Source organism: Varanus komodoensis, unplaced genomic scaffold (genome assembly GCF_004798865.1).
Source record: "Varanus komodoensis strain SLA01 unplaced genomic scaffold, ASM479886v1 scaffold14_1, whole genome shotgun sequence".
NCBI classification, from domain to species: Eukaryota; Metazoa; Chordata; class Lepidosauria; order Squamata; family Varanidae; genus Varanus; species Varanus komodoensis.
In genome coordinates this window covers 25,101,684-25,117,649 of record NW_025335438.1, presented here as the reverse complement: position 1 = coordinate 25,117,649, position 15,966 = coordinate 25,101,684, and the positions used below count along the sequence as shown (strand labels likewise).

Below are 15,966 nucleotides of genomic sequence, written 5' to 3'. Positions count from 1 at the left end.
ATTGCAACTGGGAAAACCAGTTGCAATGTATGGCTGTGAAAGCTGGACCATAAGGAAGGCTGAGCGCCGAAGAATTGAGGCCTTTGAATTGTGGTGCTGGAGGAGACTCCTGCGAGTCCCTTGGACTGCAAGGCGATCAAACCGGTCAGTCTTAGAGGAGATCAACCCTGACTGCTCTTTAGAAGGCCAGATCCTGAAGATGAAACTCAAATACTTTGGCCACCTAATGAGAAGTAAGGACTCACTGGAGAAGAGTCTAATACTGGGAACAATTGATGGCAAAAGAAGAAGGGGACGGCAGCGGATGAGGTGGAGTCACTGAAGCAGTCAGTGTGAGCTTAGGTGGACTCGGGGGGATGGTGGAGGACAGGAAGGCCTGGAGAATGTTGCCTGTGGGGTCGCGATGGGTCAGGTGCGACTTCATGACTAGCAACAACAATAGCAGGTAATGCTGTCATTCTTCAGCTTTAACTACGCTGGCTAAATCTGATGGGAGTCATAGGCCAAAACATCTGGAAGACTACATGCTGTCCGCCCCTGTCAGAAAGAATTCTAATTTAGTATGTTTGTTTTACTTGTATGTAGTTAACTATGATATAAAAAGAGTCTAGATGGTTACAGCAGTATTTGGAATCATAGCCCTGACTTTGGAAACTTGCTTTGAGATTGGAGTTGGGACTCTAATCTCTATGCATCCCCTCCCACAACTTCTGGCTACAAGAGTGACTTTGGAGACAGCTTTTTGTGATACAAAAACTATCAAAATTTAAACATTCAAAAGAGATGAATTAGTTTATAAAAATGAGGAACTATATCTCTTGTTGAGTTAACAGTTGAATTTAAAGAAGACTGTGAGGTTTCATGAATCATTCACTTTGCAGATCTGGAAGGGGATTCTGCAGATTCCTCTGAGGTTTCCGAAAGAAATGAATGGAACATTGCATATAGCAGGGCACCATTCATCCAAACCAGCAAACATAAATTTTGCATTTTCCTTGCAAGACATGATCAGGCTCATGGAACTGACTTGTAGTCAGTCAGAAAAAAAGAAAACTTGACAAGCTGAGGGAAAGCACAATATGAAATCAATGTGATATGGGTGATCTTAATTGTAACAGAGTAGTCAGATTAATTTAATGGGAGCAATCTCAATTTCTTTTTGAGGTAGATAGACTCCTGTCTATCCATGTATAAAATCTGATCTTAAATGTACAGGTGAGGAACTACCTCCAATTTTTCATGGAAACCCAATTACAGACCGAAGAAGCACTTTCCAGGCACACTCAGCACCGGTTGTGAGCCCCAAACAGGTTGGTAAAGCTTGATTTCAGCTAACCATCTCATTACTTTGTGTACTCGTGGTTATATATGAAGACTAAATATATTCTCATAGGAATACATTTAATTCTAGTTCCATTGTTTTCACTGTCATGATATTGGTATCCTGTCACTCATTACAGACTGTTTTATTCAATTTACATAAAATACTGTATTGTTAAATACCATTACCTACACTGTCAAGTAAATTAGCTGGAAATTTTTTGACAGAGATGAATGGCAGCTTTCTGGATCTATGGGGCTACATTTCTCGCCTGAAGCTTACTGGTGGGCTACACTAAATAAACAATGGTATCCTCAGTTCTGGATTATGTTATTTAAGAAGTCATGTAGGCATTAACTAGCCCAGGGAAGGGCAGAAATCTAGATATGAATTTCCTGGTAGATCTCTGGTTGCTTTTGCAGAAAATCAGCAAGGATTTCTCATTACCAATTGTTTAACAATAGCAGCAACAAAGTGACTTCCTGCCCTAGATTATATTGCTTTTTATTTATATCCACCAGGTTCCTTGCAATATGCACTTACTTTCGAGTAAGTTTATTGAGCCCAGTGGGACTTAACTGGGTAGGAAGCATAGAATTATGCTTTTCTTGTGCACATACTAAGTTATAAACATGGTTAATTATTTGCCTTGCTCTTCCCCCTGGAAAGGTGTGCATATATTTATATAATATAATATTGTGTGTGTGTATGTGACTGATTTGGGAAAATGTTTTCAAAGACAATTCTCTTTGGAGATGCTATGTACTGTTTCTTGAGTAATGCTGTAGCTGTGGTTTTCTCTCCAGCATAGTAAGTGAATTTGCTGAGAAATAATGGGAATACAGGAAAAATAAATATTGAAGATGTATTTTGATAACTCTAGAGAGATGATTTTTTTCCACTTTGAATTAAAAGCTATTTGCTTGCCAGGCATGTTTTCTGAAGCTCTCTCAGCTTTAATAATGTTTTGCTTAAAGTGGTATTAATTATGCAATGTTTATTAAAACAATTTCATTATTACAGCATTTGTCTAGTACAGGGAAACATAAGCCACATGATAAGAATAGAATAATAGTTATTATGTTTAAGGCAACATAGGTAAAAGACAACTAATAAATTAACATCTAATTCTTTATTGAGCACTTAGTGCCTACAGAGCAGTAGATACTAAGAGCTTAATAAATAATTAAATGTGTAAAGGAGAGTTGGAGAAGTCTCAGTTATTTTCAGAGGTTAACACCTTAGATTCTGTAACTTATTAGACAGTAAACACTTAAAGATTTGAATTCTGTTGATTTTAGTTTTGGGGAGGAAAGACTTGATAGGACATAGAAACTTGTGTACAGCCCAGAGGATCAAGTTGGATCAAGATTTAGAATAAACACACTGAAATAAATGGTTTAACTTTTTATAAATAACCTCCAAGAGATTTTCTGTGAGATGAAAGAGAATGCAGGAAGTATCAGTTCGGTGAACTCTGTTCTGTTCATGTAGGGAAAACAAGATTAATTTTTAGACAAGACCATCTTTCCAATTAGCTAACAACTAACATGTACAGTAAGTTAATTATAATTAAGGTGGTGGCAGTCTTTTGACCCCTAGCAGTTGGTATATAAGCCAAGTTCTTGGCTCTTTCCTCCAAGGAACAGCAGATGAGCTTGGAGGGTGACTGATAGTAAAGACATCAGTCCTCAGAAGCAGCCTTCTTATGATCTGAACAATCTCCTGCTCCTTTTCTCCTCCTCCCAGCCCCATCTACAGTCTTTGGATGTTGGGATGGGATAACTCCTTTCTGGGGACAGGAGGTAAGGGTATGGGAGAAAGTGGGTGAGTCATTCAGTCCTGCTTACTTCTGAAGTTTGTCCTTTAAAAACTCATTTTGCTTACTTGTGAACAGGTGCTTTCTACAACTTATTTCTGAGATGCAATAGAATTGACAATAATCACATTTTAATCCTACTCATAGAATGTGGCTTCCTAGATCTTTCCAGATTTGAATTTGACCTTTGGGCTTATTGGAGTCCAAACATTTATGCAGTTGTTACTGTTTTGGGAAGGGTTAGAGGCAACAACCGATCTATGTTGCCCATGTAGCCCTTGGAGTTATGTGGCTATTATGTTCCTTGACTATACTAAAAACTGCAGTTAAGCAGATGGTCTTTCCCACGTGAGGAGTGTTATTTTCCGTCTGTGTCTTGTCATTTTCACTGCTAGGCTTTTATCCTAAGTACATATGTTCAGAAGTATCTCATTGACCCCCACATCACTTATTTCCAAGGAATTGTGTCTGAATAATTGCTTGTTTTTTTTAGAATGTAGAGGTAGGGAGTATAGCTGCATACTATATTATAGTTGGAAGTAAGCTTTCATTAATTGCATTTAAATATTTAGAATTAGCCGTGGCTAATCAGGCTTCTGCAAGACCTTAAACTGAAGCATTTAAGTCTTTATCACTTTCTCCTTCCAAGGTGAAAAGCGTTCTTGCTGAGTTGTACAAAAATAAGAAAATAGCCAATGCGACTCACAACATATATGCATACAGGTAAGTAGCCAATTTCCACTGGTAATTACACCAAAGGTGTTTGCTTCATCACTAGGATCCAAGTTTCAGGATCCCAACAGTAGAATTGCACGAACTTATTCATGGATTTTAGAGCAATTGGTAAAAGCATGGGTCCCACAAGCAAACAGATTTCTTGAGAGATGCTGTGCTGGCTAGCAACAGATAGCTAGGAACACCTTTGCATTATTATCTGTTACTCTTTTATATTCAGAATATACTGTGAAGACAAGCAGACATTTTTACAGGACTGTGAAGATGATGGAGAGACAGCTGCAGGTGGCCGTCTTCTCCACCTCATGCAGGTAAAATAAATCAATTGGTAATGAGAAAATAGCATTTGTTTCACTATTTGAATCTACAGCACTAAACTAAGATCTCTTCTGCAAATATCTGTTAGTAGGTGTATATAAATTCAGCCCACTGGAAAAATGTTACATTTTTTCAAGAGTGTTTAGCAGATAGGAGTCAGATGGTGAAAATATATACAGAACTGTTTTCAAACAGTTTGACAAGCCAGATGCCATTTGGTGGAGAGTTAAGTTTTGGAGTGTAACTTATAAGAATCTGAAGTAAAAAATAGCACATTTAGGGGCACTGAAAATGAAATAGTAGCTCAAGTCTTACTTTCCCTCACTTTCTCTTAATGTGCAGTGTCTTTTCCTGCTCATACTCCACATCATTGACTGGTGGGGCTGAATAGTTTTACAATGTGGTGATACTGCATCACAGAGTCGCTGTATTCAGACATGATGAGCAACTCTATGTAGTTGCCATGTTTTTTTTTTAACCATCATCTACCTCACAAACACTCAAGTGCTTTCTACTTTATCATGGTTTTCATCCTCCCTCTGTTGGTATGTATCCTATCAGCCACTGTGCCTGAAATCCAATCCCAAGATGCATCACTCCTTGCCTGTGCTTTCTCATTGATCCACACATAGAGGCTGGATGGCTGGAGTGGTTCTTGCAGTTGAAGTTAAGCTTGCCCATCAAATGCGTCTGATTTCCTTAGTTTCCCCTTTCTCCCTCTTCCTCCAGCATAGCTGTAAGGCTGAATTAAGAAATTCGGTTAAACTTCAGTGAAAATTCTGACTGTAGTCAAATGGTGGTTTAGAGAAGTAAGCTACCTGCAAATTGATTTATGGAGCTAGTTCGTTTCAACCAATGGAGTTGGCTACTCCAATAAACCCAAAATAATATTCCTGAGGCCCCTTGGGTTGAATTGACAAGTAGTGAGTCCAGATAAATCACAGCTCATCTTCCATATATTAATACATGTGTGTGTGTTTATGTAGATCCTAAATGTCCGCAATGTTTTGGTTGTGGTGTCCCGCTGGTATGGTGGTATATTGCTAGGACCAGATCGTTTTAAACATATCAACAATTGTGCCAGAAATATACTTGTGGATCAGAACTACACCAGTTCTTCTGTAAGTTCAACCTAATTGCTCCTTCCTATATTTGTTTTTATGTACTCATTTGGTAGAGCTGAAATGCACATATAATCTTGAACACTCTCTTGACTGATATGCATGCACCTGATTTTTTCCCCTGTTTTGGAAGGTGTGTCCACACAACAGAAAGACTTCTCTTTACTCTTCAAGTTTAGAACTTGTTTGCTTATGATATTTTTCTAGAGAAAATGGTCTTGGGGATAGCCCCATTTTGCTTTTTAAAGAAGCTTTTGCTCCAAATCCAAACTTTTGTTTTAACTTGTGGGACAGTTAAAGAGCAATGCAGAGATTCTGTGGAACAGCTTCTGAGGAGAACTAAAAAATTTTAAGTCAGATACTCTTGTCTTTGGTTGGCTGTTGTGGATTTTAAACCTTTTATCTTGCTTCTATAGCAGGTTTGCTGTACAAAGCATATATCATATACAGCATTACTGATACCAATCTCTTCCCAGTAGTGCAAGCCAGGAGGACAGAAGTTAGTGAATAAGTAGTAAAGAGGAAGACTGAAGGACAAAGTTGGGCTATGTGCTCTGCTGTATCAGTGAAAGAATGGTGTTGATTTATTTACTAGACATCATTAATAAATTATCTGGTTTCATATGGAGCAAAAAACCATAGTGAACCAATTGTATTTTCTGGCATTCAAACTTAGAGGAAACCCATATTCAGCTGTACAGCTTGATTGTAGTAAGTTGATTTGGATCCTTTCTACTATCAGTAGAATTATGTTAATAGTAATTAGAATTTTTTTACATCATTGTATAGCCAACTTTCTTCACTGCAAAATAATCTCAGTAAATACTATAAGTATAAATTGTTTCAGAATACTTTGCAAAATAGGAATAGATCTCAAGCCCAAACAGATTATTTACTATAAGTATTTATCTCTGAAAGTGTTAATAAAATCAGGGTAGTCTGTGCAGAAAAAATAATTATGAAATCATGTTCATTTGATTTTTCCCCTTTCTAGGAAAATTTATCTAAACAGCCAGGGAAGAACAGAAGAATAAGAAAAGACAAGAAGAAAACAGAACATTAATTCATTTTGCAAAACTGTGCAACATGTTTTATTTTCCACCTGTTCATATTCAATTAACACAATCACTCAGGTGCTGAAATGAATTTATGAAATTCTAAATATTTATCTCAAAGACATAGAAATACTTTGCAATAACCAGAGGTAATGCTACATGACCACATATCCATAAAGCCTTTTCAGACTGTTTTGTGCCTCAGCTGCTCAGAAATTGAAGCCTTCAACAAATGAATTTCCCTATGTGTTTGGTTTTTGATTTGTTAAAATTCATTAAACAAGGAAAAGCATGGTTTCACTATCTTCACTTTATCTTTACTCTCTGGGGAAAGCGCATCTGATAACATTTGGCAGTAAGAATTCATCGCATCAATCAGGAATTTTGAATGCCCTTGAAAATACACCTTGATGCCTACTATTAAGTTACTTGTCTGTAGTGCAATCTTCGTTCCCAGTTTTGTTAGTGGCAAGGATCTATGCTATGGTCTGGCTCTTTTAAGTAATACTGACCTTAAGTATTATAGTACTGAAAACGATGGTCTATAAACATGATTAATACACTTTTCAAATCTCTTGTTTACATGAGCTGGGCAGGTATGATGACATCTTTGTCTTCCCTGGAGCTAATTCAGTGTTGCAGCTTTAATTCAGTGTTGTTGCTCCCGACGTTATAAGCATCTGGCTTTGCCATTAGTTGCTATCTGAGGTAGAGAAGTCTCACATGCCTTCATAAGATAAGATGGGGATGGAAACTTTCAAAATGTAATTCATGCTTAGCTACTGATCAGCTTTTAAACTTCTATTTTTAGTAAACTTTATCAGATTTGACACAAAATTCCCTTCTCATAATAATCATCAATGGTTCTTAAGATTTTACTTTGAGGTCAACTTTCTAAGCCGTCTTCCACTTTGAACGAGAGTCTGCTACATTTTCAGTTTGCATGAAATCACAAAAATCACAGTCACATGTACATTCTTTCTCCAAGATGGAAGCAAGGAGCTTTTCTTCACTGTGAATTTTTCATTTACTCAGAATTGTACAATATTGTTTGGTTGTCAAGGAAAAAAAATGGCAATTTGTGTGATTTGCCATCCAAATACCTGCTAGTTGTTCCGTTGCTATCATTTGAACTGCTTGTTCACTGCTATGAAGGATTCAAACATATTTAAAAATGAAATAGAACTGTGAGGCAATTTTAATGTCTTTGATACATTGCTTTCTAAGTGGTAAAGCCTTGCAGATTGTGAATTTTGCAAAGAAACTGCTGTTTGGTTGTACACGTGTTCACATAAGTAACTAACTTGATGGTGCCTGAGACAGCAGCCTCGTGCCCATTTGCTTGCAGATAGCAAAATCTTACTCTGGATTTATTAGTCTCACATGTTTCTTAAATTTATGATCTAATTCTGTAAAGTGTCTTAGGTGCCATCATATTGAATAGATTAATTAGATTTTTTTATTTATGGGACTTTTAACAAAATCAAAGAAAAGCAATCTTGATATCTGTCAATTGCAAAAATATAAAACCGGTTCCAAGAGTAATTCCATTTTTAAAATTTATTAAAAGTTATTTCAAGGTGGTTGTGTCTGTGTGTGTGTTTGGTCATGACACTAAAATTAGTAAATTTTTTCTAACAATTGAAGAAAAACAGTGCTAGTATACAAAGCAATGCAGAATCAGTACTGAAAAGAACCCTTACAAACTATTAAAAAGTAATTGAATGCTAGAATCTAAAACTTGCACAAATGGACTGCATTATAATGGCTGATAACTTATGGTACAATCCATATTGGGATTGGGAAGATCTGTAGGATCATCCCAAACCCTACTGGTTTGTGCCCTGGCCAGCACAAGGGCGGACAGAGTTTTTAAAACTCCCCTGCCCATTTATAGCCATAAGATGGTAAATTCCTACAGTATCTCCTGATGGTGGGCTTTGGCTCAGCCATGTCTGCTCTGTAATGCACCATTTCAGGGTCTTTGCTGGCTCTAGAATAGTGCCAGTAGACTTAGTGCTCTTCCCAAGTGAAAGTCACCTCTGCCTACTCCCTTCCACAAGCTGGAACTGGGATTTCAGATTGTGCTGTTATGTTTTCCCTAGCAATTATTGATGATCCAGAAGATTTCCTTGTTGGGCAGTGTAGTTGTGGGTGTATGGGTTTTCAAAGATCAGTTCCAAGATCAGTTTGGAATTGGAATGTAGGTAGCAAGAGAAACAATTTTGATTGCGGCTTGTGGAAAGGATCTGGCTTAGTGGAAAACTCCCGGATACTTGTGCTTTGCAGAACGGATGTTGCTTGTGCTCTCTGCCTAAGTGTTCGTCTGCTCTGTGATACACGCATTCACCAGGATGATCCTGGTGTAAATCACTACCTAGGCTTGGGCCAGTCATTGTTTCTCAGCCTAACATCAAAGGATTGTTGTGAAAATGAAATGGGGAATCCATATATGCTGTCTTGAGCTCCTTGAAGGATGTGAGGAATAGAATGAAAACCAGTAAATGAATATTTATGAATAAATAGCTATATTCAAAAGGAGACAAAGTTTCATTGCTCAGAACACGTGACTGTATTTTAGTTAATGTATTCCAGTTGCTGTGGTTAGTTTTTTGCAGGCATAAATTTATGTAGTGTATAAGCACTTCAGGCAGCAGAAGTCCATACTCCACTCACCTGCCTGACTCCTCAGTGCAGAGGGTTCCTAACTGGCCCAGGATTCCCCCTTATGGAGAATCCCTAGCTGTGTGTATGGCCTATCAGAACCAGCTGTGCAGTTGGTGGGGTGTTTGGCCAAAACTGATACTGGCAGCAAGGGCTGGGTCTTGCCCAACAACTGTTACAACCCTTCATGCATGTTTTTCAGTGTGAGTGGTTTTGTCCCTAGATATGGTCTTCATCCTGCTCTGTATAGGGTTACACTCTTGCAAAGTATGGGAACATGCTTCTGTCGATGATTCTGTTTCCTGGGGAATACTTGTTGGGTCCAGAGCCAAAACATCAGTTCACACTCTTCTCACATGTTTAGTCTGCATGTAGATATGCAGGTGAGAATATGGTTCTGGAGCGAAACAATTGGGCGGAAGTCTTTTCTGCTAGCTTTGGAGCAGAATTATAGCCAATTTGTAGCTGAGGCGAAAAATAGAATGCTTCTACAATAGTCCAGGAAAGGACATCTAGACTGGAACCTGTGGCTCATGTAAATATGCAAATCTTTTAATGGCTGTCTAGCTCTAAATCTGAGAAATGTATCGGTATGGTCAACCCATAATTTCCTTTTAAGAATTCCTCTGTGGGCAGTGCCACATCTTCATAAAGCTGCATGCCCAGTGGCTTTCTGCTTGAAGGGTTGATAAGCGATTTATTGTTAAGAAAGTGCGAGGGGAGCCACATTGTTTTAAAGGATTTCCAGGGTGGGTATGTTTCACTTTTTGAAAGTTGCTGAGTAGGTCCCCCCTTTTGTAAGGAACACATTATATAATATAAAGATTTCTGGAGATTTAAGGAGCAAGGTGTAGTAATCAATCAGTTGCCATGATTAAAAGGAAAGGAAGTTGTAGAGTATGTTTTTAAAGGTTACAAAAATTGTCCCCAAAGGAGCAGAAACATTTCTTGCAAGTATACAGCCTGGTTATGAACAAGTTCCATTCCTGGGAAAATGGAAATTCATCTTTAAGTCAAATTTGTATCTAAGATCACGTATAGTTGGCCTTCCACATTTGTGGGAGTTAAGGACACAGGACACCCGTCAAAGTGTAAAATCCTCCAATATCTCACCAGTGTCTCCTTCATGCAGGAAGAAAATGCCGGAGAGATTTCCCTCTCTGGATGGGCAAGGCAGGCAGGTCTGCTTTGGAAACCTTTCACTCCCTCCTTTTGCTTCTCTTTCTCTGGTGATGATGATTTTCTGCAGTAAGTTTTTTAAATTAATAGGCTTCAGGACAGTTTGTAAGTATGGGTTTTTTGTAACTTGGGCATACGTAGTTCAGGGACTGCCTGTATTTTTTTTTAAAGATTTTTATTAAGATTTTTAAACTAATACTAAAAACATCAATCATGAAATACATCGGACATACTGGGTCAGCCCCCTACTACATATCTTTTAACATTCTATAATCATATTCAAATCCATTTATAATAACATAAAAACATCTTAAAGCCAAGTCCCGTTTTTCCAGCCAATAATAAAAAAACCCCCAAGTTTGATAGAAGTCAGTATCTTCTTTCTCCTTCAGTGATACAGCCAAAATCATTTTGCTGAAGAGTAACTCTTCATTTTTCCAGTATTGAACAAATAGACTCCTCACTACAGAAATTACAAGTAAAATCAAATACATTTCTTATTTACTAGTGTTCCAATATAATACCTACTAAAAAAGAAATTTCCGGTTTAAGAAACTAAAATTTTTTGTACCACTTCCTCTATTCTATATAATAAAAATACCCATTACATTTAAATACCCAACATCCATTTAACATCTTTAGAAACATCTTAACTAATCTATTTGGCAACAACTACTACCTATAATAGATTTTATACAAATTTTCTTTATACTAAGTTGCTAGCATTTCATCTAACTTAAGCATCACTTAATCAAATGCTATTAGCTCCTTATAAAAGCATTATGATCTTTAACATATCTCAATTGTATCCAACAAAGAAAAAGCTCAACTCCCTGTTCTTATATTTCTTAACTCAGTTTAGATCATATCTTATAATCCCTTCAGAATTCAATGCATTTAAACATAGAGAAGCTTCCATGGGTAAGAAAAAAAGAGGAAAAAAAATCTCTTAGTACAACTTTTCCTCCACCAACATTAATAATTTTCTAGTAAAGTAACTTAAGAACTTAAAAAGAATCATATAACTTAGCCTTTCCATACCACAATAAACATGCCAATCAATTTACATCATTCCTTTTTAAGATAACAAATTCTCTTATTTCTTCTTTACACCCCTGCCCCATCTCTCTTCCTTTGTTTTCAATAGCTGTAGTGTTTGTTGTAAATCAGTATTCTTCAATGTCTGTATTTCTTGTTGCAAATCAATATCCACTATTTCTTGCTTTGTTTTCAGTAAATGTAGCACTTGTTGTAAATCAATATTTATTTCCAATGACTGTGTTTCTTGCTGCAAATCAGTATTCACTGTTTCTTCTTCCTCAAGATAATATGTAGTTAATTCGGAATCCATCCATCCTTCTTCCTTGTTCCTTCTTTTGATGGCCAGAATCGATTCTCTCTCTCTAATATAACAAGCGAATCCCATGATAACTTTTTTATTGGTTTTACTAATTTTATTTCTTTATCCATAGTTTCAATTTTTTCATATGTTTGTTGTGTTTTTTGTGTACTCTGTTCAGTTCTAGATTGTACATCTACCAAAGCCTCCTTAAAAGAAGTATCAAGTTTGTCAAAATATTCTTTTTGTTCAATTGAAAAGATTTCTTGTTGTATTAACATCACCTTTTGGGATATTTGCAAAGCTGTTAAGGATTCCTGTATTGCCAGGAGTGTCGACTTTAGCTCGTCCATAATGGTCAGCAGCAAAAAAAAGAAAGAAAGAAAGAAAGAAAGAAAGAAAGAAAGAAAGAAGAAAGATATAGAAGAAAATAAAAATACTCGCTATAATCCAAATAACCACCAGGTAGCAGCAGATAGCATTCTTTCTTCACAGTCCTCCTTTGTCCAGCAAAAAAGAAAATGACGAATTTCAATTTGGCAAAAGTCCAGTTGTTTTTTTGGCGAGAGTCCAAGAAGAAGAGAGAATCAATGGCCGATCAGTGTAGTTTTTATCTTCTTTCAAGTTATTTCAAAATAATTATTTATTCTAATTCTTCACCCTTTGGGAGGTTAGAGAAAAAAGACCCTTCTCTCAAGCCTCAAACTTTCTCTCCTCTCCCCCAGATCAGTTGCCGCTTAGAACTCCGTGGGGGGGGGGATTTCCTCCCTCCATCAAAGGGCTTCTCCTTTCTTCTTTATGCCAAATTAGAAGCTGTACTGCTCTTTCACGGGTAATATAGAAGAGAACAAGATAAAAATGCTTACCCAGCAGTCCGATGAACTTTCAGCTAATTAACTATGCTAATTACCCGGCTGTCGATGGCTTGCAGGGAGCTTAATCTCTCCCCTGTGTTGTCTGATTGAGAAAAGCCCGGATCTCTCCCAAAAAATACGGCGCCACCGCTCCGCACAATTAGAAGATTGCCCGGACAATCTATCTTTGCCCTGACAGGGCTTAGATGAGCCTCCCACGGCTCTCTGTCGAACAAACACCGGCGTGATAGTGAAAGCTTTTGCTATTCACAGCCGCTCTGCCATGACCCAAACTGAAAGTCGACTGCCTGTATTATACAAGCAAATACTTGTTTTTAAAGAACTGTTTTTGTCTTAATAGAGGATTTCTAGTGCAATCCTGTACATGTCTATTCACTGGGACTTACTACTTGATCTCTAAAAGATTGCAGTGTAAATATCTTAATACATGTGCTTTCTGTATCTGTTTAGAATACACTTACCCCAATCAGTTTAGTGGGGAGAAACACCCCAATTGCACTGAGTCTTGCACTATGCTGTTTACACTGTCTCTTTAGGTAAGGAATCAATTTTATGACCAGTATTTCTCCTTTTGTATAGCGAGTAGCTGAGAACAAGCAGCAGACTAGTTCTGGTGGTTGTAAAGAGGAATTTGACAGCATGCAGGCACAGTCAATAATGAAGTCCATGAACATTTGGATCCAAATTACACGTTCTGCACAGGAGCTGTTAATGTATGTGTGTTGGAGACAAATAGTGTTGGCATTTGGAAAACTGGCTGAGATGCAGGAGGTGGAGGGTTTGGCTCTGGTGTTTGTGTGGGTTGCCATAAACAAAGAACATGCAAAAGTACAGTGCCATGTGGTGGGTAATAGGAGCAACCCCCGAATCCTGAAGCATTTTGAACAGCGTTTGCTCTCAGCCACTGATTTGCCAATAAGCATCCTGTACAATCTCATTGGGAGGCAACTTAACAGCTATGTTCTCCTGTAACTTGTACCTATTGGAAATCTGTCATTACCGTATTTTCTGTGCTTACTCTGCGTCTCCTAGCTCCCCTGCCATGGTTGTCTCCTCTTGTTACTAAAATAACATTGCAAGCCCTTAAGCCAGAGACCTCTTTTCTGTGTGTTCATGTATTTAAAACATTTGGATACTAGTCTTCTTCTAGTAGATTTCAGAAATGTAAGTAAATCACAAGACACTAATATATACAAATTTTGGAATGAACTCTTCAAAGAGGTGCGCCTGGCACCTACTTCGTGTTGTTTTTGGTGCCAGGTGAAGACCTTTCTATTTTCCCAGTATTTTAATAGCTTAACTTTTCTTTGGAAAAATATATTCTATTTTATTCTGTACTGCTGTGATACATCTATATTGAATAATAGAAATTGCAACTGCTGTTACAGTTTGATTTGGTTTTTAATTATTTTAATGTGTATCTCTTTGTAAATATTTGTTTAATTTTTTATTATACCATCCAGAGGGCCGCAGCTATTGGATGGTATAATAAAAATATGCTTATCTCCACTTCTTTCTAGGTGTGATGGCTATTACTGTATGAAGGCTAGATGTCAGGTCATCCAATGCTTCCTCAGACATTATATATTGTGTTCAGTTTGTAGCTTGCTGTGATGAATTTGCACAGCACTTTGAAGAATAAGTTGCTTAGATTTGAGATGAATTGTACACTGCAGTTGAGGTGATTCCACTAGCAGAGGCATCCAGAACACCATCTGGTCCAGTTTTATTGGATGGAATTCAGTTATTGAGGCCCAAGGATGTGGACAAAGTGCTTGGTCAACTCTGGCCCATCGCTTGTGTGCTTGCTGCTCATTACAGCAACTAAGGAAGGAATTTCTGCCTGGGTCCAGGCAGCTGTAGTGCCAGCTTCTCTAAAGGAGGCTATAATTAAGCTGCACCTGAGAAAACCTAACCTGGATCTAGAGGATATTCAGTATAGGTGAGTAGCCAAATTCTCCTTACTGGGTAAAGTGCTTCAGCAGGTGGTGGCTGAACAACTCCAGGCACTCTTCAATAAAATAATTATCTAGATTCATTTTATGTAGGCTTCAGGTATGGTTTTGGAAAAGAATCTGCCCTGGTCTGCCTGTGGGATGACATTTACAAGGAGAAAGACGGGGGAAGTACAACCTCAGGTATAGGCTGAGGTGTCACCAAACAGGAGGATGACACTCAATTCTACCTTTTTTTAAGTCAAGCCCAAGCAAGGTAGAGGCTGCTCTGCATCAGTGTCTGAGCATGGTAATGCATTGGATGAGGATCAACTGACTGAGGCACAGTCCAGACAAGACAGAGGTGCTGTTCGTGGACAGTTATCTATCCAATTGGGTAATATTCAACCTGTTCTGGACAGACTTGCACTCCTGCTACATGATAAAGGTCATAGTTTGGGATCCTCCTGGAACTGGAATTACCACTTGAAGCACAGGTGAACTCTGTGACCTGGAGCACCTTCTATCAGCTTCAACTTATATACCAGCTATAACCCTATCTGGACAGAGAGAGCCTGGCTACAGTTGTCCATGCTCTAGTAACCTCTTGTCTGGATTACTGCAATTCACTGTATGTAGGGCTGCCTTTGAAAATGGTCTGGAAACCTCAGTTGATCCAAAATGGCAGCAAGAGTGTAAATGGTGACTAGCTCACTAAGGCACATTATGCCAGTCCTCTTCCAGTTACGCTGGCTTCCTGTTGAAGTCCAGACCCAATTTAAAGTGCTTGCACTAACATTCAAAGCCTTAAATGTCTTGGGGCCAGGATATGCGAAGGATCACCACTTCTCGTGTATACTTACCTGGAATCTGAGGTCATCGTCAGCAGCCCTTGTCTGGGAGCCCCTTCCAAAGGAAGTAAGATGGGTGGCTACTGAAGGAAGGCCTCTTTTGCTGTGACCCCCTGGTTTTCAAATGAGCTCCCCAAGGAGGTGTGCCTGGTATCTACTTTGTACTCCAGTGCTAGGCAAAGACCTTTTTATTTTCCCAGTATTTTAGCAATAACTTTGTTTTTATATATCCCATTTTTATTCAGTACCACTGCTATGTTTCTGTGCTGAATAATTGCAATTGCAATTATGGTTTTGTCCCTTTAAATTGCATGCGTCGTTAACTTTTGTTAACTGCCCAGACAGCACCAGCTATTTGGGGGTATATAAATGAATTAAAAACCTGCATACATGAATAATAAATTCCCTGGTAACTCATTAACAATTATTACAATAGCCCATCTCACAATTTTAGACTATGCAACTATCAACACATATAGTGCTTTACTCTTCCTGTATCAGCCTGTCTGTTTTAAAATTTTCTTCTGTAGCTCTTCTCCAAATGTATTCCTTATGGGAAGTGCACTCTGCAATGAAAAGAGATTTGTTTTTTCCAGTAGTGTCATTGAAGTTTCCCTAACAAGGGAAATGCATTTGTATTTGTTCTTTCCAGCAGATGGGTAATTTGATGCAATCTTTAAAACTTGAACAGATCTGTTGGCTGATGAAGATTTCAACTTGAAAGTTAATTTTTTTTCAGAGCCCTCAGAGATGAT

The 15,966-nt window shown here is 38.0% G+C and overlaps 1 protein-coding gene across 2 annotated transcripts in view; it reads left to right on the top strand.

The window, feature by feature from the left end:
- The window catches only part of IMPACT (impact RWD domain protein), a 17,023-nt gene extending 10,349 nt beyond the window's left edge, over positions 1-6,674 (top strand). For both annotated transcript variants that reach the window (XM_044424229.1, XM_044424228.1), the window contains exons 7-11: positions 1,216-1,310; positions 3,790-3,863; positions 4,096-4,186; positions 5,180-5,314; positions 6,309-6,674. In XM_044424229.1, the coding sequence (XP_044280164.1) occupies positions 1,216-1,310; positions 3,790-3,863; positions 4,096-4,186; positions 5,180-5,314; positions 6,309-6,377 (464 nt within the window). In that variant the 3' untranslated portion in view covers positions 6,378-6,674. The remainder of the gene's footprint in view (positions 1-1,215; positions 1,311-3,789; positions 3,864-4,095; positions 4,187-5,179; positions 5,315-6,308) is intronic.
- Positions 6,675-15,966: the final 9,292 nt, after the last annotated feature.